The following is a 23,481-nucleotide window of genomic DNA, read 5'->3' as shown; positions in this document are numbered from 1 at the left end:
AATAGTACTCATAAGTTGACTATGGGTTGCTCATGTGCTCCATCTACACAGTCAGGGCCAGGCAAAGCCAAAACTCAAAAACAAAACAAAACAAAACAAAAGACCCCCCCCCCAAAAAAAAAAAAAAAAACCCAAACCAAAACGAACAAACCTGTATTTAGTAGGCACCACAAAGTTGCACTACGTAGTCCCATGAATACAGAGTCAGAGGGACGTCTCTAGGCTTGCTTGTACTCTTGCTCTTCTATGCACTGCCCTACTCTATATGGAAGGGGCCACAATCTACTTACCCGTTGAAACCAGAAAACTACAAACTAGTCTTTCTCTAAAATTAACTTGACTCATTCCTTTCTCTTCACTTCAAATCAAATAAACCCTTCAGTTTTTAGTTACCTTGCAAATCTGTTTCTTCTATGTTCATTTTTGACCCTCTCTTTATCCACTTATCCTCTGATTTCTTTGCCTAGTTAACTATTACTTAGCCTTTAAAACTTAGATTAGATGGCATTTCTTCAATGAAACCCTTCAGTTTGAAAACTAGGTTGGGGCTTTGATTATGTATTTATATAGCAAGTCCTATTCTCTTATTTTTCATGCTTTAGCGTAATTGCTTCACTGGCTCTCTCTCTCATACTGTAATGCTTGTGCACAAAAGGATTACAGTGTGTCTCACTCACCAATGTATTCTTAGTAGCACAGCCTGGCACACAGTTATGACCCACTGAGTGAATATAACACCATCTATCTTCAGAGTACAAAAGAACTATATGGATGCTCTTATACAGAAGGACAATGAGCCATTACCACTGAGCACCACAATATAAATTTCCATGATTTTTATCTCATCCACATTAGAAAAAAAACTCTTTGAGCACTGCACACCTTACTCCAATTTTGTGAGCTCCATATATATACAAAGATAACAAATTTGTGATAGGCAATTAGACATGATTTAAAAATTTTATCCTAATGTTGAGTATACTGTGCCTGTTTATTTTTTTAATAAGTTTGTGGCTAAAAGTATACTATAGGATTAAGTGAGTTGATATACACTAAGCACATATGCATGAAAAACAAATTAGTAAATAGTCCCTTAACAGTATTTATTTTCAATTGGACCTTTTTTCAAGGTCCAATTGAAAATATTTAAAATTTATGCTTTGTTTTCTCTACTAAATAATTTGATCATAAAGGAGGGCAGGTTTATAATTTTTTCACTTCCCGAGTTTAAGTACTATAATCCAGCAAAAATTAAATGAATTAAGAGAATATTAATGCACACTACTAGTAATGAAACAGATATAGAAAAAATGACTAAGAACAAAACTATTTTGACTTGTCTGGTTATAGCACAGGCAACTGTGCAGCACTAAAATATGAGTCTGATAACAGAAAAAAGGAGAAGCATGGAGGGGAAGGCCAAGAGCGCTTAGTAACTCCACGTTACTTATGTCCTTATGCACTTAACAAAGACAGAACTTGTCAATTTATGGTTTTCTTTTCTTTGATATAATTTAATAATTATTTGTCCTGTTTTGAGATATATATATATATATATATATATATATATATATATATTCTATATGCTAAGCATATCAAACATAAAAATTTGTAACTCTGCAAAAGGTGTTCCAATATTAACTGAAGTTCTTCCAGCCTGCCAATGCACAATAAGGAAAGACACAGGTCAAAGCATAGCACGCACACTAACCTATTGGGCTGATCGAAATGGAGCGTGGTTTTATTTGATACAGAAGAAGGTGGCAGCTCTTCTCTTTCCTTCCTGGGGAAAGAACCTGACGAATTCTCTTTAGGAATAAAGGAATCAGCTGCATCTGGTATTTCAAGCTGAACATCCTTGGTTTTTTCCTGGTCTGAACTATTTACAACTGGGCTTTGTCTATTGTCTTCAGAATCCTTTTGGGAAGACCAAACCAAGGAAGGCTGAACAGAATCACCAACTGCTGGGGTGGCAAAGTGTTCAGTTTTGAGGATGTCCATCTCACTGAAGAAAGAAAACGCCCGGAGAACAATTTCAGTTTTCAAAGCTTTGGCAATAGTATCCACCCCCCCAGAGGAGGAGTGAATACAAGCAGAACAAATTAAAGTCAATTAGCTCCTGAGTGACCAGGCTCTTCTGCAGAAGAGTCACTAAAGCTTCCTAGTCCTAAAAGTGAAGCTGTGAACTATCAACCAGGAGAAACAACAGCCTTGAAGCCTGCTCTAGAGAAATGTCCATTTGACACAGGGAGATCACCCATCAAACCCACTTAGTATTATAAAAAGTAAATATAATGGTTAAGTATGAATGCCACTAATTTGGAATTAATTTACTGAAACTGACCAGACTTGGGTGAAGTTAAAATATCGAACTTCTTAAGTATAAGAACACCACATCAATCTAATTTGTTGATGAAAGAAGATGTTTTGCTATTTTAAATGCAAAAAATAATTAAAAGGCTTTAGTAATAGCTAAGTGAAAAATACTAAGCCTTACTTCTGAAATCCTGCTTCATTTAGTTAGCTATATAATCTGCCAATGTCAACACAAACTTTAGGACTTAAAAATAACAACTAAGTACTAACCTTTCAAGCCTTCTGATTTGCTCCATCAATGACCATTTTTCATTATTTAATAAACTAATTTTATCTTCTAATTTCTGTACTAGCAAGGTGTTCTAAAAATCAAAGCAGGAAAAAGAAGCAGAAACTCAAGATCTCACAGGAACATTTTTACATAAATGTTTTGTGGAAATGAGTACTTAACTGGTATTTCTCACCTCTATAGGCAGGGGAGTATCAAGGGTTGGAGGGACGTTGCCTAAAATTGGTGTAAGAGCCTCTAATTCATCTTCATCTACTCCACTGGCCACATCCACAAGATCTTTCCCAGTCACTTGATGATTTCCAAAGTCTCGGTAAAGTTGTAGCAAGTCTGGGGGTTTGGGAATGTTTAATCCTACATCATCCCATAATTCAAAATCCTAATAGAACACACACACACACACAAAAATCCCCATTAGATCTAGATCAACAACAACAACAACAACAACAACAAACCTTTGAGAAGCTGGTATGATGGCTCGGTGGGCAAAAACACTTGCTGCCAAATTAGATGACCTGATTCCAATCCCTGGCACCAGTATGGTAGAGGTAGAAAACGAACTCCAGAAAACTGTTTCCTGATTTATATATGTAAACACAGACACACATACACACACACACACACACACACACACACACACACACACACACACACACACGTAACTAATAATAAAAACCTTTAAGGTAATTTTATCTTGCATTCTATGTATGTATTTCTACCCTGAAAAACCAAAGGTAATAGTTTTATTATAATGTTTAAGTGTGCTGGGCATAATGCAATACCTTTATTTCCAGCACAAAGGAGGCAGAGGTACATGGATCTGTGAGTTTGAAGCCAGCCAGTATTGAGTTCCAGATTGACCAGGGTCACATAGTGAGGCCATGTCTCCAACAGCAAAACAAACCAAAACCAACCAACAACAAAGCCCAAAGTGTATATTCTAGGTACTCTTATACCGCACAATTATTATTCTTAAATTTTATGCTTTCTGTTTAATTCCGTTAATAAGATGTTGGTCTTTTTTTTTAAGTTAAACCTAACAAAGATGGACTGGGATGGAACTCAGTACTTGTCTACAATGCATGAAATCCTGAGTTTGATCACTGGGACAGGAAAAGTCTAAATGCTTAGTCCATCAAGCATACTTACAAGTTACAAGTAGACTGATTAGTGGTGTTGTTCTTCCATCATACCACACTGCATATAGTCATTGTTCTCTCTAATGAATTAATAACCAACTTAACCTACTGATATTGCTATAGTTGTTTAAATCTAACTTATATTAGTAAAAATGCCTCTGGAAATTTAAAGAACCCAAATAGCTACCTGCAAATCCTTGTGTTTTGAAACATTGCCTCTAATTCAGAATAAATCAATTTCATTAAAACCACAAAAAGAGTATCTTGAATACTCTATGGCAAAGATTTTTAGACAGGCTGTATGAAATTACATAGGAATAAATCACGGACAGATACTCTTTCTCACTATGCTGTCTTGTCCTAAAATTAAAATAAGTTCTTATTATAATTTGTTCATGAGACTCTGAAAAACTTTACTATAGTCATATATTATAAATGTGGCATTTTAATCCTTTAATGGCTTACTTAAATAACAGAATAATTATGCTTAAAAATTGAAGATGGAGTTGATATGAGCATTAAAATCAAGGGTTTGAAGAAAATCAGAGGTAAATACAACATTCCTAGTCACTGCTTCTTATTATCAGTTAATTTAGGTTAAAGGGGCCACCTACCAAATGGGTATAATACTCATTACGTCTTAGGACTTTTCTACGAATAAGTTAAATATTTTTAAAGGCCTCATGATGCTGGCTTACAAGAACTAAATATATTTTAGATTACATAAATTATAAACAAATATAGCATACATCACTTTATTGCAATCTACCTAATTCAGGCCCAGCCTAGCAAGTCTTCATGGTCATCCTAAGTTTGGGACATCTCACTGGATGTTCATCTTTGAAGGAAAAAGTGATGAGTGTCTTTCACAACCTTATTTTCATCTAGATACCTTTTTTGGTGAAGCACATATAATTCTTTTGCTAATGTTTTTAAAAGTTACATTTATTTCTTATTAAAGAGTTTAGAAAATTTTAACAAATCTTTTGTTGACTTTGAACACACATTATTTGTCTTTTCACTCAACAGTGGTCTTAATTGATTTTAGCTTTTATTTATGTCTATGTGCTTGTGCAAGGAAATGCTGTGTGCACATGTGTGTGTCTGTGGTATGTGGGTGTGTGTGTTTTGTGTGTGTGTATGTGTGTATGTCTGTGTATGTGTGTCTGTGTGTATATACCCACAGAAGCCAGGGTGGGAGTTGGATTTACAGGTGGACATAAATTTTCCAACTTGGGTCCTCTGTAAGACAGGATGCTCTTAACTGTTGAGGTACCCCTCCTGCCTCAAGAATTTATTATTATCATATGTGTATATCTGTACATGCATGCCATGACTTGAGGATGGAAGTCATAGGACGCGACATAGGAATCAGTTCTTTTCTTCCATTTTCACCAGGGCTCTGGGGATCAAAATCAGGTTGCTGGGCCCGGGTGGCAAGCACATTTATCTGCTGAGACATCTTATTGGCAAGGAGTATCTTTCAAAAATTAGAAACATTATTTTGATGACAGTACATCTGAAGCACATCATGATTTTGGTGTCATATCTAAGAAATTTTATGTACCTCTCAAAATTGTAATGATTTCCCACTCTTTCATTTATCTCTATAAGCTTTACAGGTTCATATTAAAATCCCTTTTAAATTCACTTTCCATGATATGGAATGTGGTTTCACGCCTACTTGGAAGGCACATGGACACCACATTTTTCTATACTACTTGTAAGAAGGCTACCTTTCCTGTATGAGATCAAGTTTGCACCTGTGAGAAATCAACAGGCTGTGTACATATCTACCTCTGGATTACATTCGAATAGGTTCCTTACTATACCTGTCTACATAACAACATAATATGTTTTCATTGTCTTATCTTTTAAGGCTAGAAGGTAGGTGATTCAAGTCTTCCTTGTTCTTTATCAAAGTTGCTTTGGCTACTGTAGTTTCTTTCCACTTCCATTTTTATTAATGTCAAATCAATTAATGAAAGACCATAGAGCGTCTATACCTTACTAAGCTATTTCCTCGTCACATATTGAGGGAGCACTACTGACATCTCTGATACTGTATGCGTCTTACCTGAATAGGATCAATTATTTGTATCTAAAAGTCAGAACTGACAAGTCTAGGCTTAAAGATCCTGTATTCTGTTTGACCTGTCCTCTCTGTTGTTTGTTACTCTTTCTCCCTTTACACTTTGTTCCACTTTTCAATACTTCTTACATTTAAAACGTTGTTAATGATCAAAACATGATTAACTTAAATTATACCCACAGCCATCATGTTAGGTAAATTTTTAATGTCTTTTGCATAGTACAAGCTCAGTCAAGTTACTATGGGATAATTAAATATTTATAAGCATAAGCCACATACTGCATCAAAACCAACAATATGAATGACATCACAGTAGAATTATAGTCTTTGCTGAGTTTCCATAAGTGTATTTTATTACAACAAATTTCACAATGGTGAAATCACTGAATGACTGCTACTATTCTCAGAAAGTGTCTCATTATTAAATGATACACAATTAACTATATCACATTTAAGTCTTGACAAATGTAATTTTAATTGAGGATTTAAATAAACAGCTATGTCCTTTTAGAGAACTTCCATTCCTATAAAAATATCCACAGGAGGTATTACGAAGCAAAAGAATAATTTTCACCTAAAATCCTGGCCTCTGGGGGGTGAGGATGCAGCTTTAGAGGTAGGGTGTCTGCTTAGTATGTGTAAGGTAAATCTCTAACACCACAAAAGTGAATAACAAAAGATAAAAATAACAGCCTTCTGCTTTCTTCATAATAAATTCTCTGGCATTTACTTCTACAAAGTCTAAATTCTATCAGACACACAGGACAGTAAGCTGTGGGTCACATTTCCAGAGTGAGAGATGATAGTAAAACAATCATTTCTTTGTCTTCAACATTTTATCAGAAGGATAATTGGTTCCTACTCAGAAAACCAAATAGATACAGGTGTATGTATGTATGTATGTATGTGTGTGTGTGTGTGTGTGTATGTATGTGTGTGTGTATATAGTCAAAGTATTAAATGGCTCACGCCTTTAATCCCAGCACTTGGGAGGCAAAAGCAGGTGTATCTCTGAGGTTAAGGACAACCTGGTTACAGTGCAAATTCCAGAACAGCCAGGACTACCCTGCCTCAAAACAAACAAAAAAACAACCAAAAACCCAAACAAAACAACAACAAAAACCACCCCAAAACAACAACAACAAAAAACCCACAAAAAAAAACCCAAAACCAATTAAACAACCAAAAAAACAACCAAAAACCCAAACAAAACAACAACAAAAACCACCCCAAAACAACAACAACAAAAAACCCACAAAAAAAAAAAAAAAACCAAAACCAATTAAACAACCAAAAAAACCTCCAACCATTGCTACTGAACATCTGAATTACATACAGTGCTACTCAAGAAATTTTTTTATAGTTAAACTCAATTTCTAAGTCTGCAATGATCAATAAAAGCAAGTAATTACTCAGTTTTAGAAAAACATACATTATGAATGAATATAAACATGAAGGGGCTATACAGTTACTATCAGGCTATAAAAAGTTACCTGGAAAGAAACATAAGTCTTTACTTAAAAAGGTTTATTTAAATAGAAAAGGTCTGTGAGCCAATTGAATACTAAACTGAGTAGTAACTGCTTTGATTTTAGAAACTACCCACATGGACTCTTAGTACAGGCATAAGTGTTAAAAATCAAGTTAGAGAAAAAGTAGATTAAAAGTAGATATTACTTAAAACAGTAACTGTACCTGATCATCATTTTCATCTGAAAAGGTTATTGATGTAAGCTTGTAGTTATTCTTTAACAAAAACTCATTGACTAGGAAGTTGAGAGCTCTCTTTTCAAGAGGTTTGATTGGCTCCTGGAAACAAAGTTAAAAGACAGATGGGAAAATGTGAGCTTTGACCCTTTGACACTTGGGTTGTATGGAAGATAACTGGTGTTGTCAATCACCCACCTGAATTTCAGGACTTGATTTATAATTTTTTCGTTCCTGTAAAGGAACTTCATGTTCTGGTGAGATAAAATGAGATAATGTTTTACTATTTTACACTTAAAAATAGTCCAGCTACTTCTACATTGTAAAAGTGGGAAAAGGCTCAAAAAGTTTTATGTACACCACCTGCAGCCTTTGTTAGGTTGGCTCGGAGGGCCTGAATGGTCTCCTTGGCTTTCCGTAGTTCAAACTCCAGGACTGGACAGGGATTTGGATTAAACACACACAGGCATCCAACCAAGAAAAGGGAAACAAAAATAAAAAAAATAAAAAGCAAAGATGGGTATGAAAAAAACACAATTTGTATTGAAAACAGAAAGCATGCAACCTTTATGAAACTTGTGAACGCATGCAGCAGAGTTGATTTGCAAGCAAACTGGTGATCGTTTTCCATAGTTTTAGCAGAATTAGGGGTATATATGTTCTAGCTGTCTGACAAGGAATACAGCTATTAAAATACAATACTTTTATTTAGGTAATTAAAAATGTAATAATCTAGGTACTTCTATTTTAGTCAATCTGGGTAAGAAAATGTAATGAAATATTTTTGGTTGATATAATTTTGGAGGGAGGGAGGTAAAGATTATATGAAAACTGACTAGCCTTAAATAAAGGGATTTAAGTTACTTTGAAATGTACTGTTCAGAATGTTGTAACTGTAGAAACATTATTGGCTAGACTGCTTGCTAAGTTGAGGGTTACATTTAAATGTGAAACAAATGTTGTATGCCTATACATTTTCCTCCAAGGAAGCATGTTTTCTAAAAATAAGCAGATAGGTTAAAGACACACATAAAAAGGCCTCAATGTTTTAGTTTAGTATTAACACCAAAAAATAGAAATGACTTAATCCTAATGCAAATATTACACACATACATACCAATCACCTCTAAAATAGCTGTGTGAAGTAAAATTAGGTAGAATTTAAAAGGTTCTAATAGGTCTTCAAATAAATTATTTTCTTTTAGGAGAGATTAATAAACTTTAAAGATTTCTCCGACTATCATATAGATAACATGAATGGTGGGAAAATTTCTTATTGAGCTTTGTAAATTATTTATCAGGAACAAGATTAAACTGCATGTATCTTAACTATGAAGTTTTCTTAAAATTTATAGGTATTGTACAGGAGTTACTTCTGCCAATTAAAACTCTGGGGAAATTAATTGATCTTTGTCACAAATAGTTATTACAGACTTGCATAAAAACTAAGGAGTTTAATTTTCATCTTAAGAAATGCAACTTTGCCCTGACTGACTGGTAGGAAAAAAGATGAGATGGATCAGATATAAGAAAGCTTTAAGAATATATGGAAAAATTAGGATTCACTCAGTTTGCATGTGTTCAATAAAAACTTAGGATGTAGTTGAGTCACAGCTATGACGGCCATCTATTTTGATGCACAGAGTTTAGCTGCAGCAGCAATGAAAGCACAGCTAGGATGGCACTGAGTCACTGTGTGCCGTTGGTAGTCAGCAAAGCTGATCTGCAAACAATTCTGTGCAGCAAAGCTAAGACATTTCCCCTGAACTGCAATTCCTTGAAACACTTTAAGAGTTTTTGTTAAAGTCAGATTATTTACGTAACTGAATATTTATGTAGAGATTTGTTCATTTTTTTAAAAAATGGAAAATTCTACGAAATTTTGGAAAAAAAAGCACCTAACTAGACTATGCATAAGGTAAAAGTATAGATATTATGCTCTCAATATCGCTTAAAATTATCCAAAATATACTACAGAACAATTGCAGATCAGAAATGCCCTACACCAGAATGACAGAAAAAAAAAAGGGAGGGGGGAGAAGGGAGGGAAGGGAGGAAACTGGTTAAAACACAAAGTGGGAAATGCTCAAATTAAACTGGTGACCAGGAACAAAACAAAGAGTGAATAGGCACAGAAAGCCAGAAAACCCATGTCAGACGGCAAGAATTTATAATTTTACAAACATCTACATACATATTGCCAAATGTCATTAGAAGATACCAATGCTTTGAAAAGACAGACTTCCAAAATGAATTCACTCTGCTGCATGTTTCTTAGTATACAACACAGGTTCTAAATGACAGAGTTTTATGCTTGAAGCTATAGCACAGCTCTATAAAAGGTAGAATATAACCAAGCAAATACATATTTGGGAGAATTAATATATTTTTCTTAAAAGTTTAAACTTTGATTTTCTGGCAATTTTATACATGTACACTTTGTATTTTCTTTCTCCCTCCCACTGTCAAGAAAGATTCTTAATGCCACACAATATCAATACATACATGAATTTGTCTCCTAAAACACTGGATTGAAGTGCAAACTGAGTACCCTGTAAGGAGATAAACTTGTGGGACAAGTTCTACGCAGTTCTTAAAATCACCATTCTTTCTAAAAGTATATGAAGGTGTGTATGTGTGCTTATGTGTATAAAATGCTGTAGGAGCTAACAACCAATCTACTCATTCTACTTGACCAACACAAACTAAGGTGATATAATAACTACAAACATGCATGTGTATTAACAGCATGCATTACAGTTTTACTGTTTACAATTTTAACATTTAAGTCAGTATAAGCAATGTTAAATTACCCTAGGTCCCAACCCAGTACAACTATTTTACAATGCTTGTTTTCAACTTGATTCATGCTGATATGAGACCCTTCCTCCAAGTTTTTCAGGGAAGAAAGAAACCCTTGCCCTCATTGTTCTTTCTGTTCAGGTTCCTCTATCACTTATCTTGAAGTTGGTTTCTCTCATCATCACCTTTGGGCCTTTTCTCTTGTTACCTAACCCATGACATGCATGCCTGTGGCTTTGATGATCACAATCTTAAAACCCTTTCACCAGATATTTTCTTATTTCCTAGACATGTCCATTTGAATGTTTCCTAAGTTTTGAATTTGGTCCTACTGAATTGCATCATTTCCTTTTCACACCTGGTCTTCCTTAGTACTGCCCACTTAATGGTACATCCATCTCCTGAACTGGTTTCAAAAGCCAACTAAGGGAAACTTGGAGATTACTTATCACATATATGTTGTCTTTATCCTACCACTAATTAATGTCCATATCATACTGAATCTAATCCTTTAGTAACTAGCAATTCATTTCAACTATCTCTGTAACTGCTAAACTGTCAAAATTTTGTGACGTTATATATTAGTAATCACTAATTAATACTATGCTATTAATTCCAATAATAATATACTAATATTAAGATACTCAACTATCAAAGACAAATATTCTGCAGAAAACCTCATCTTTCTAAACTTTCCTACCCACGAGCCCCACCACTACCCTTTTGTTTGTGGAACTAACACTGTCATGAGATACATTTTTGGAATCTGAAATCTACAAAAATTTAATCAACATTACTTTTATTTTTAACTTACATATACACCCATTACAATATTTTTTTCCTATTTCTAATACTACCTTAATTTCATGGTAACAAATTACAGGCAAATCAATTTCATTAATGTTATATCTAACCTTGTTGGAATACCAATCCAATTTTAAATAATATCTAACTATAAGATTCATCTACCAAGTTCAATATAAGAAAATAAAATCAAAGGTTCTGCTAATAGAAAAGAACACACATACACACTTTTTGTTTGTTTGTTTAAACTAGGGAGATACACAAAATAAGAGAAATTGGGTTCTCAGAAAAAAATTCCTGGCCAGGAATGGTGACATCTGCTTTTATCTCAGCATTTGGAAGGCAGAGGCAGGTAGATCTCTATGAGTTTGAGGCCAGCCTGGTCTAGATAGTGAGTTCTAGGACAGCCAATGGTATTCTAATGAGACCCTGTCTCTAAATAAATAAATAAATAAATAAATCTGGCAGTGTGTGTGTGTTTATGCTTGCAATTGCAATACTCAGAAAGCTAAGGGAGGGAAATAAAAAAGTTGAGGCCAATCTAATTCATACAGATTTGTCTCAATAAAACAAGCAAAACAGAGGATAGATATGAAGGCAATGGGATACAGATATTGCCTTGGCCTTTAACCAAGAAACAAGACCATGGATAATACTAAGCATTTGTTATTCAGGCTATAGGGACGGATGACTTCACAGGCAAGATATGAGAGTCATTTTAGAAGAGAACAACATACCACTTGGAAAACAGGATGAGTATTCAATAAATTTGTGTTGAATGGACTAACAATGACTCCTTTCTCCAGCATTCAGGAGGATCTTTCCCTGAAAATTAGCAAGCAAGCAGCTTTGTGTCTCTTTGGATTTCACCAGTGTGTGAACATAGAAGTTTTACTCTAGCAGGCAGAAACATAAGAACCAAACCAGCAACTCTGATGTTAAAAGATGGATTTCGTGAAGCAGGTTCTCCTGTGTGTGAAACTGTATACAAAAGCCTTTTTGTGAAGGTACAAAGATACTTGCTGCATGTGAAGGCCAGAGGCTAATCTCCATGTTGTTTCTAGGGTGTGATCATTCTGTTATCCTGACAGTGTCTTATTGGCCTGGAACTCTCTAAGTAGGCTAGGTGGGCTGTCTAGCGAGCCCCAGGGCCTCCTCCTCCTCAGTACTGTGATTATAGGTATATGACACTATGCATACCTGTGTTTTGATTTTGTTTTTTTTTTTAATGGGTACTGAGAATGAAGCTCGTACAGTTCCTTTCAGGTCCTTATTGTTGCAAAGTAAGCACATAATGGGCTGAGTTATCTCCTAGCCACAGTTCTAAAGCGACCAAAGCCCTTGTCATCAATTCCAAAGGGATTGTGCAACAAGGAACAAACTCCTTGATGACAAAAACTACTTCTCACTTCTATGTTCAAAATGCATAAAAATAAGCTAAAAAACAGCAATTCAAATATCATGAATTTATCTTATCTTTAAAAAAGTTTTAGTCATTTGTTAAGGAAATCAGAATTCAGCTCATTTGTTTTGACACTTTAGTATCAATTTTATGTATATAGTTGAATGTATGACACATATGAATAACTGTGTATACAACCTTGCACGTGACGACACAAAGACACTTGTGTGCATATGAAGGGCTGAGGAAAACTTCTGGGTTGTACAGTTCAATTTAAAATGTATAGTTCAATGAAAAAAATCCCAACAATAAAAAGCTTCAGTCTTTTACCTCTTTGAAAATAAGCTAAGTTAAATTAATTTTATTTGAGAAAAATGAAATTTTGATATCCATAAAAATATATACTTTTTCAGAGGTACAGCTTATACTAAGAGACACTGTAGGCTTTGGAAATAAAACTTGTGTTCTGTTACTGGCAAATCTTTGAAGTATCATTTTACTAGTTTATAAAATAAAGATTTCATTACTTATTTCACAGGACTGTTAGCAATATTAAATATTTTCTATCAATACTGAGCAGAATGCCTAACATTTAGAGTCTTCCCCTAAACCTGAGGATAGGTCTCAGTAAGAAAGCATATGAATGAGTCCTAAATCCATCCATCCAATGGGGGTGAGGTGTCTATTTAAAAAAACAAAAAAATCAAAAAAACTCTACAGGCCTAGAAAATAACTAGACTTTTAACTTAGCAGAAAGGTGATAAGAAAACAAATATCTGTCCTATAAATAATAACAGTCGTTCAAGTATGGTGATGCTTATCTGCAATCTAATACCTGGGAGGTAGAGGTGGGAAGATCAGGTGTTCAAAGCCAGCCTCAGCTACCCAGTACAAGACTGACTGGGCTACCTGAGACCTGTACCATAAAAGAAAGAATGAAAGAAAGAGAGAGAGAGAGAGAGAGAGAGAGAGAGAGAGAGAGAGAGAGAGANAGAAAGAGAGAGAGAGAGAGAGAGAGAGAGAGAGAGAGAGAGAGAGAGAGAGAAAGAAAGAAAGAAAGAGAGAGAGAGAAAGGAGAAGGAAGGAAGGAAAGAAAGAGAAAGAGAAAGAAAAAGCAGTCCCCCACCCCATACAAAGTTAGAAAAGATTCAAATTGATAGGAAAATGGGTTCTGGATCTGTGTTATCTATATTATTGAGGCTTCCATATGATCTAATGACAGATGACAGGACAACCATCTTTCATGAATAGTGGTCTTTTGATTCACTTTTAAATTACTACAAATGATTAGTAAAAAAAGATCAAAATATTTGGAGAATGTGATGAATTTCTTAAAGCCTCACACATACACAGGTTTGGCTCCACACAAGACTGAAAACCATTTTCTAGAATAACATGTTCTTTCTCTAAGGAAAATGAAGACAATCATTAGCATATCACACAGTACAGTAATAAAAAATGGTTATCTCCCATAAGTTAGAGGCAGAATATATTTTTTAGATTAAAAATGTAAAATCAAAATTGTCACATTCAAAACATTGTTGTTGTTTAATATTTATGTATAGGTGTTTTGCCTGCACAAATGTCTGAGTACCATGTGGATTGCTGATGCCTATAGAGGCCAGAAGAGGGTGCTGGAGCCTCTGGGATGGAAGTTATGGACTGGCCTGCTGTGAGCTGCAAAGCAGATGTTGGGAATGGAACCTGGGTCCTCTGGAAGTGCTCTAAACTGCTGAGCTAACCCTTCAGTCTCACATTCTACTCTTCGTTGTGTCACAGTGTGGAGGATGAGGTCCACTCCTCCATCAGGAAGCAGCTGGAGGAGAGATTACTAACCTTCTCACTCCTGTTCTTACACAAAGGAAGATGGAATGGGCCAAAGCTTGTTTCTTAACAACGCTTTCTGCTAATTAGAAACCAAAAATACCTAAAATAACAAGAAACTCTTTGTTCAGGTTCAATCTGGTGGGATCTAATTTCAAATGGAAATTAAGGAACATAATTATGTAGCCAACTTGTTGGCAAGAGTTATTTTTTAGCATGTAACTATATAGACATAAAACCTGTTATATTGACTCTTTAAAAAAACTAAGCAGGGTCTTGAGGCTATAGCCCTGTATTTGATGCTCAGTTCAGCAACATAAGTAGTGGTGCGATATACCTGTAATCTCAGCACTTGGGAGGTAAGGCAAGGAAGGTCAGAGTTCAAGGTCATTCCCAGTTACATATTGAGTTCCAGGATAGCCTATGATGCATGACAATCAACCCATGTCAAACAAAAAATTTCCCCTGAAATCCACATATTTACTCTACAACATAAAATATTTTCTATGTAATTATATAACAATGCTATTATACAAATGATATAGTAGGATAAACCAATCCTGAGTTTATTCAATTAACCTACCACTTGATTTGCTAATTTAGACATTTGAGATGTGATCTATAAGGTTTTTTTCTTTTTCTAATTCTCTTTCTTTGGTTAGGGTCTCACTGTGCAACCCAAGCTAGTGTTCTATCTAGGGCAATTCTCTTGCCTCAGCTTCCAAGTGCTAGAGTGTAGTGCTAGAGTATAGCTGTTAGCTACTATGGCTGATTTGATTTGCTGTTTTGATGACTGTTGTTAAATTATGCTCACAACAAAGTAGCTGTAAAGAATGAGAGGTCACATTAAATTCTTCCAGTGATCTTTTCATTAAATTAACATTACTATTATTTATACTGTTGAGTCCTCTTAGTTTTGGTTGAACTAAAAACAATCATTCCCCTCTCCCCTAACTTATGCAATATTGTGATTTTTAAACATCAAGTTTTTAGTCTTAGGCAAGGAATGGAGATTACATATTGCAATGGAATTTTTAATTAGGTCAAACCTAATCCTTCACATTAAGAGGTAGCATACAATCTAATTAACTGTGGGCTCTGCTGTGAGGCTATTTGGATTTGAAGCCTACCACCACTACTCAAGTCTATATAATCTCTCCCAGGGCCTTAGTTTCTTGTGGGTAGGTGGTATACCTCAATGAGACAGTAAGCATTCAGTGTTTAGATTGGAGCAAGCAAGGGCCTTATAAAATTATTTATTTCATAATTCATTTATTTATTTTTACCTTATGTTGCATTGGTGTTTTACTTTCATGTATATTTGTGTGAGGGAGTCAGATTTCCCTGAGCTGTAGTTACAGACAGTTGTGAGCCACTTCTGGAAATTGAACCTGGGTCCTCTGGAAGAGCAGTCAATACTCTTAAGCACTAAGCCATCTCTCCAGCCCCAAGAATTAATTATTTTTACTATAGTGACTATAGTAGGTCAGCATTGTGTAGGCTTTAACAAACTTGTCCAAGTTAAGTGCAAGAAAGACCAGATCTAGGCTCATTCTGCCTTCACAGCTCTATCTGTTCGGCCCTACTGTTTCAGGAAGCCTACATTTCATTGAAGCTTAAATCCTGCTTTCAATGTCTCATTCTTGGCCAAAGTCTTATAAAAACAATTCCTATAACACTAAGTAGAATTACTTCAATGATAGGAAGCCACAACCCTGAAGAACCAGATATTTGCACTCAAAGAGCCATAGTTTCTCCACTGGCATATTCTGTAGTAGATTCTGAGGAAATTTTCACTAAAATCAAATGGCACTGACAGAATACAGTATAAGACAATTGGCCCTCAGAAGTCCCTACAGATCTAGTGGTGATTGATAGGTATTTGGAAAGACTGATGAGGAAGTGGTTGGGGATGGGAATGGAGGAAACTGGACTGAGTAAGCAATTAGAAAAGGTATATTCTATTAGAATGAGTAGGATCCTGGAAGACCTTGTTGAACCAGATACCACAGGAAAATCAAGAATTTCTGGAAACAACTGTGAGAGTTATTGCGTGTTCACTGAACTCAAAGCAAAGTTTAACCTAATAAGCAGAACAGAGATATTTCAACCAGCTTTGAAAACTCCAAAGTTGTACTGATAGACATAAGTGAATGTTGGCCCTGGCTGGGAATATCAAGGGAATGAGGCTAAGGTACCGTTAGTTACCTTTCAACTATGCAAATGATAACATAAAACTGGTCTTACAGCTTGCCACAAGGAAAATTTAGCTAATTGTAGGTTTATACTAAATCTCCTAATGCCATTGGAACAGAAAACTGGGGTATCTCCAACATAATAAATCTATCTTTCCAGACTTACTTACCCGCCACTCTTTCATCTGTTTCCCTGTTACCATCATCTGAATATCTTGCAAAGTCTAATGAGTCAAGAGTACTAATGCTCCCAGCTCGATCTATAAAAAAGAGAAAAGTAACAGAACAGTTTTTTACTTAGTTGCAAAATAGGAGATTATAATTTAAATACCCATAAATATTTTCATTTAACAAAATTATGACTCTTAGTTCTAGAAGTTCTATTAAACATCAACAAAAAAGATAAAAATGTTCAAACCAGTTCAACTACTTTAGGTAATTATATTTCCCAAATATATGTCCCACTTATGAACCAAGAATACATAGAACATATTATAAGTAGTACAACCAGCTAGACCACTCCAACCAGACCAGCCACCTCCCCAAAACAGTTATTTGAACTCCCACCTCAAAGACTTTGTAGATTAAGTCTGGGCTACATAATTGTTGACTGAAAACATAAAACACTGGAAAAACCAGACCAAATCCAGCCTTAACAATCTATCATATACACTGTTTATCATATAGACCAAAGTGACTTGGTACACAAAAACAGCAAAGAATCATCCAGTCAAGAGAAATTACAAGATCAATTACAAGAAATATGTGACAATCAGGACACAAAAGATTTTAAAACAGCTATTAAAATTATGTTCAGTGAATGAAAGTGTGTGGTTTTAATGAGGTGTCCACCATTAAGTCTCAAGCATTTGAAGACTTGGTCCTCAGTTATTGGCATTTGGGAAGGCTTAGGGAGTGTCAGATTGCTGGAGCTGGTGTGTCATTGGACATAGGCTTTGAAGCTTCAAAGGCCATGCATCATTTGCGGGACTTTCTCTCTGCTTCCTGTTTGCTGTGCAAGATGTGAGGTCTCAGCTATTCTGCAACCATGTCTGCCTGCCTGCTGCCACTTTGGTATCCCCAATGGTGATGGACACTGATCTATTTGAAACCTTAAGCCCAGAATAAATCCTTCTTTCTACAAGTTGTCTTGGCTATGATGTTTTAATACAACAACAACAACAACAACAACAACAACAACAACAACAACAACAGGGTAGGAAATCCTAGCAGAAAAAAACAGAATTTAGAAAATTCCAATGGAAATTCTAGAAAATATCAGTAAACCTGAAAAGCAAATGCTTCATACGAAAAGTTCAATGCAGAGTATAACAACAAAATAAACACAGCAGAGGAATGAGTTTAAAATTACAGGGGTGGTGAGATGCACTCAATGTATAAAAGCACTTGCTATCAAGTCTAATGACATGTGGCCAGTCCTTGGGCTCCAGATAGTGAAGAAGGAACCAATTCTTTAAGTGACTTCTGGGCACATGTACATAGATATATATACAAATAAGGATTTTAAAAAGAGGTTAAGGAAAGCATTCAACATGAAGAATAAAGAAAAAGAGTAAAACAAAAAGTAACAGAATTGTTTCCATGGAACAAAAAGAATATGTTTAAGGTATATAGAAGTGGAAGCAACAACAGATAAAACAAGAGGCTGGGCAGGTACATATTTAAAACAGAGGACACCAATGAGGATAGAGCACAGAAATGTAGGAATATCATAATCGAATTGCTAAAAACCAAAAGAGTAGAAAATATTAAAAGGTAGCAAAGGAAAATGGCCTACTCACATACACAGTGTAGGAGCATATGTCCCTACAGATGCATTCATTTGTCAAAATTCATCAGACTTAGGTTGGTATCTATGCTATATAAAGAACTTAAAAAACACACACACACAAACTCTTGAGCATCAAGAAAACTTAATTAAAAATGGGGTATGGAACTAAGCAGAGAGTTCCTATATAGCATTGGTATCTATGCTATATAAAGAACTTAAAAAACAAACACACAAACAAACTCTTGAGCATCAAGAAAACTTAATTAAAAATGGGGTATGGAACTAAGCAGAGAGTTCCTATATAGCATAGATACCAACCTAAGTCTGATGCCCTGACAACTAATACTAAAGGGCATCTGAGAAACCATATGAAAACCTACTACTGTATACATATATGTATATACAAACATATATGAAAGAAACCTACATCTATATATGTATGAAATAAATCTAAATGGAATCACCAAATAATAGGGGTAACATGCCTCAATTAGACACCTTAGGTCACCAAGTAAAACCTCCAGTGCCAGCAATAAGTTACATCTTGTTGAATTATTGGCCAAAATAGTGCCCTAGAAACATCCAACCATCAGACTATTGCCAAGGCTATTGGTTACTCTTCACAATCTGATGGTAAGGGCAGACTGCCAAAGATAACACCTAACACATGCCATTGAACATAGAGAAGTTAAGCTGGTATCTAACTAGAAGCTTTATTCCCAGCTACAAGCATTGTAATTTATAATAGTGAAATACCTGCAAGATATACTGTGTAATAGTGGCACAAATGGTTTAAGAGCAAGCAACCATTATCTGATTGGATTTAAGACCCACTAAGAGATGGAACCCATGCCTGAGAATGCTAAAGTAGCCAAAGTGAGAGACTAGATAGGTCATGGGCCTGGGGGAAAAGTTACTATATTATTCTGTTAAAAGAACACAGCAATGAATAAAATGACTCCCTAATAACATTCAGCTACACTTACCTATAGATCAGTGTCTTGTTCAGCTATCACCAGAGAAGCTTCTTGCAGCAGACTGGTACTAATACAAATTAATACAGAGACTCACAACCTGAAAACGTGCCTAAATGAGATACCTTCATCAAACCCCTCCTTTTCAAGGCTCAGGGATCTATGTAGAAGAGGACATGCTAAGACTGTAAGAGCCAAAGGTGATGGCCCTTCCAGACACAACAGGACTGATGAACTCACAAAGAGTAGGACAGCATGTCCAAGTGCTGCCCAGGTTCAAGTCTGATAAGATCCAAGCACTACGAAAGGGTACGAACACAAGGTCTCACCCCTAAGAAGCAATCTAAAACTGATATCCACTGGCAAAAGAAAAATTAGTTTTCTCTAATGGAGTCTCAGTGGGTGTATTATCTATACTTTAGGATAGGTCCCCACACCTGGGAGTAGTTGAACAACAAAAAACAAATTCAAAATGATATATTTTGTTTTACTTATTTTTAAATTGTATATTTTGGTTTCAGTCCATCTGTGTTTTTGTTCTGAAAAAAATTTTTGAGAGGATGCGAACGAGCATGCTTAGTGAGAATCTGTATATATTTATTACATTTTTTGTAAATAAAATAAATTTAAAAATTTTAAAAACATCTAATTTTTTTTTTTTTTACTTTTTTTTTAAAACAGTTTTTTGGGTGTATGTGAAAAGTGCTGATATCAAACCCAGGACTTCACAAATGCTTGCTAGATGATTGCTTCAGCACAAAGGTATAAACCTAGTGCCTATTTTTAAAATATTTCAAGTCAATGATTTTATTTTATATTTTATAATAAGGAAAATATTCCTGTGATGTCTTTAAAAGTAATGATTATAATCTCATAAAAGACAAATACTAGGGCTAAAGAGATGGCTCCAAGGTTAAGAGCATTGTTTTGTTTCTGCAGAGGACCTAGGTTTGATTTCCAGATGTGCCACTGTCTATAACTCCACCTCTGGGTGATCTAATGCCTCTGAGCTCTGTGGGGCACCAGACACACATGTAATGTCCAGACCTACATGCAGACTAAACAGCCATATATATAAAAGAAATTAAAATATTTCAACTCATTATAATTAATTCCATCTTGTCATAAATACATATTTATGGAAGAAATTAATACTAATTTTGACTGGATAAAACTGCAACAGATTTTGTAAGTAAATGTACTTTGAATTTGTAGACTAATAATAGGCTATATTGTAGGTCCAAGGTAAGTATGGTTCTTTGGATTTTGCTACTACTTTTTTTTCTTTTGGCTTTTTGAGGCAGAGATTTTCTGTGTAGCCCTGGCTACTCAAGAACTCACTATTGTAGACCAGGCTGGCCTCAAACTTAGAGATCCCACCTGCTTTATCTCCCCACTGCTAGAATTAGCCACCACTGCCCAGCTTAGCCACAGATTTTAAACGTAACCTTTAAGAACTTTCTGTAGGAATTCTTTGTGACTAACATGGCTGTAGGATAGTGTACCACAGAAACATGGTCAGGGCCATTAATCAGACACAATTCTTTTCCAGAACAAATAAATGTCTTTTATTTCTCAAATGTTCTAATACAAGAGGGATGTGTTGGAAAAGTTAACCTTTTTCTTAAAAAGAATACAACCAGATGGACATATGGCATACAGTTGCTGTTCTAGCTACTTGGGAGGCCAAAAAAGCAATCATTTGAACCCAGTTCTTCAAAACTTGAATACTTACTATGTACCAGGTCAACAAGAATGTAGATATCGAATACACCAAAACCCAAACCAATCCAACAGCAATAAAAGCAAATGTGTAGACACAAAATCCTCGCAAGGTATCCAGTGTGATGGTGCTTGCTGTAATCATAACATTGTAGGTGCAGCATGAGTATTGTGGCTTTGAGCTCAAGGGCTATCTAATCTGGACTAATAGGGAGACTATTTTAAAAGAAGTGACAAAACCTTGTCAATGCAAGTACGACTGTGCGTAAATGTGTCCATACTGTGCTTTTAAAATATGCACAAAACGGTAGTAATTGACTTTGTGGAGCAGAATGCTAATTTTTCAATTATATATGCCTCGCTATATGTAATTTATATATCAATATAGTATTTGATCATTTTGTTTGTATTTTTGCTATTTTCTTCCTATATTATATTTAATCTCTATTGTACTTTATAATTTCAAAACCATAAAAATAGCAAACATATAATTAAAAGGTATATGTGTGGGATTTAAGAAACTGGCCTTAAAAACACATGAAACTTAAGAAGAAGGAAGACCAAAATGTGGATACTTCATTCCTTCTTAGAATGGGGAGCAAAATACCCATGGAAGGAGTTACAGAGACAAAGTTCGGAGCTGAGACAGAAGAAAGGACCATCCAGAGACTGCCCCACCCGGGGATCCATCCCATATACAACCACCAGACCCAGACACTATTGCATACACCAGCAAAATTTTGCTGACAGGACCCTGATAGAGCTGTCTCTTGTGAGGCTATGCCAGTACCTGGCAAATACAGAAGTGGATGCTCAGTCATCTATTGGATAGAATACAGGGCCCCTAAAGAAGAAGCTAGAAAAAGTAACAGAGGAGCTAAAGGGGTCAGCAATCCTATAGGAGGATCAACTATATGAACTAACCAGTACCCTACAGAACTGTCTCTAGTTGCATATGTAGCAGAGGATGGCCTAGTTGGCCATCAATGAGAGGAGAGGCCATTGGTCTTGCAAAAATCATATGCCCCAGTACAGGGGAATGCCAGGGCCAGGAAGTGGGAGTGGGTGGGTTGGGGAGGAGGGTATAGGGGACTTTCGGGATAACATTTGAAACGTAAATGAAGAAAATATCTAATAAAAAATGAAAAAAACAAACAAACAAAAAGAAACTGGCATTAAGTCCTAGTTCTTTTGGTAAAATATTCCTTTATTTAGTGTTGTCTTAAAACCTTGTCATGATTCATAACTATATATGAATTCAATATAATTCAATGAAAACATGTAATATATAAATTCAATAGGTTAAAAATTTTACCTTAAAAGTAATCAATTATATCAAAACTCAAGGTCATACATATTAGGTATTTAAGGATGAATCTTAGCAATTCATGTCTGAGAAAGTGAACTTATAAAGTGCTTCTAAAATATGAACACTATAATATCCAAATTTTTCTAGTTTTGCAGTAATGCAATTGTGCATTTAGTGCATCTAGTTTTCATTAATATCCAAATTTTTCTAGTTTTGCAGTAATGCAATTGTGCTCCCAGTACTAATAGATATTTTCTTATCAATGGGCACTGTGTTTATGAACACCAGAGTAAAACCAAATAGTTTGCCTCCTCTTCTTGCTAATCAAGGTTAGTATTTGAAATGGCTACAAATATTAGGAACTTTGGAAGCTCTTGACATTTGACCTAGTGTTTAAAAAAGCTAATGTTTGCACATACCAAGACCTAGACATTGCTCATGAACTAAAAAGGTGATGTGTCTTCTACTGCCAACTGCTTTATCTCCAATGCTGGGTCTCATTTTTCACTAGCCACTATTTTCAAAATATTTGAAGGCTAGATGGTCCAAGTTTGCCATTTTACAGATGAGAAATGAAGGCTTTATATTTATTAAATCAACTTACTAACCTTTGTGGAAGAGTTAAACATAAAAATTTTTTATTTAACTTATTTAACTTTAAATAAGTCAACAAGCAATGAGAATAAAGCCACATATGTAGATAACAAATCAATCACTTTGTGATAAACCTGTGCACAAGCAAAGAGTAGAATTTCTATCTTTTAATTTGCAGTCTGTGTCACAAGATTCTACAAGCTAAACTTCAAGGTCAAAATATTTAAACTTAGAAGCTTATAGGCTAAAACAATCCACAAACCATTTATATAAATTAAAATTTTGATAGCAATAAGTGATTTTTACCTTATGCCAGGCTGTTAGGCAATAAGAATGATTATAATCTATAAATTATTTATTAGCATTCTTTCTGACCAGTTATTATGTGGCAGATACTTTATAGACAACTTAGTTAACTTTTATAACAACTCCATGCAGAAGAGTTACTACCATCAGCATTTTATAGCAAAGAAACTGACCTGCAACTCAAGAGTGAGATTTCACATGTAGGGACTTCCTT

The 23,481-nt window shown here is 35.2% G+C and overlaps 1 protein-coding gene across 11 annotated transcripts in view; it reads right to left on the bottom strand.

Moving 5' to 3' along the window:
• Positions 1 to 23,481, bottom strand: part of Relch (RAB11 binding and LisH domain, coiled-coil and HEAT repeat containing) — an 89,298-nt gene that overhangs the window by 59,572 nt on the left and 6,245 nt on the right. For 9 of the 11 annotated variants that reach the window (XR_003838016.1, XM_029483563.1, XM_021158988.2 and 6 more), the window contains exons 2-8: positions 16,741 to 16,830; positions 7,907 to 7,978; positions 7,742 to 7,797; positions 7,532 to 7,645; positions 2,781 to 2,984; positions 2,587 to 2,678; positions 1,712 to 2,005 (exon numbers count right to left, since the gene is read on the bottom strand). Coding sequence is in view for 10 of the 11 variants with exons in the window: in XM_029483563.1 (XP_029339423.1) it covers positions 1,712 to 2,005; positions 2,587 to 2,678; positions 2,781 to 2,984; positions 7,532 to 7,645; positions 7,742 to 7,797; positions 7,907 to 7,978; positions 16,741 to 16,830 (922 nt within the window). In the remaining variant the exon portion in view is untranslated. The remainder of the gene's footprint in view (positions 1 to 1,711; positions 2,006 to 2,586; positions 2,679 to 2,780; positions 2,985 to 7,531; positions 7,646 to 7,741; positions 7,798 to 7,906; positions 7,979 to 16,740; positions 16,831 to 23,481) is intronic. The other 2 variants (XM_029483577.1, XM_029483575.1) reach the window with 1 other exon arrangement.

The sequence above is a fragment of the Mus caroli genome, chromosome 1 (assembly GCF_900094665.2).
Source record: "Mus caroli chromosome 1, CAROLI_EIJ_v1.1, whole genome shotgun sequence".
NCBI classification, from domain to species: Eukaryota; Metazoa; Chordata; class Mammalia; order Rodentia; family Muridae; genus Mus; species Mus caroli.
The sequence above is the reverse complement of the archived record's forward strand: the minus strand, read 5'-3'. Positions and strand labels throughout refer to the sequence as shown.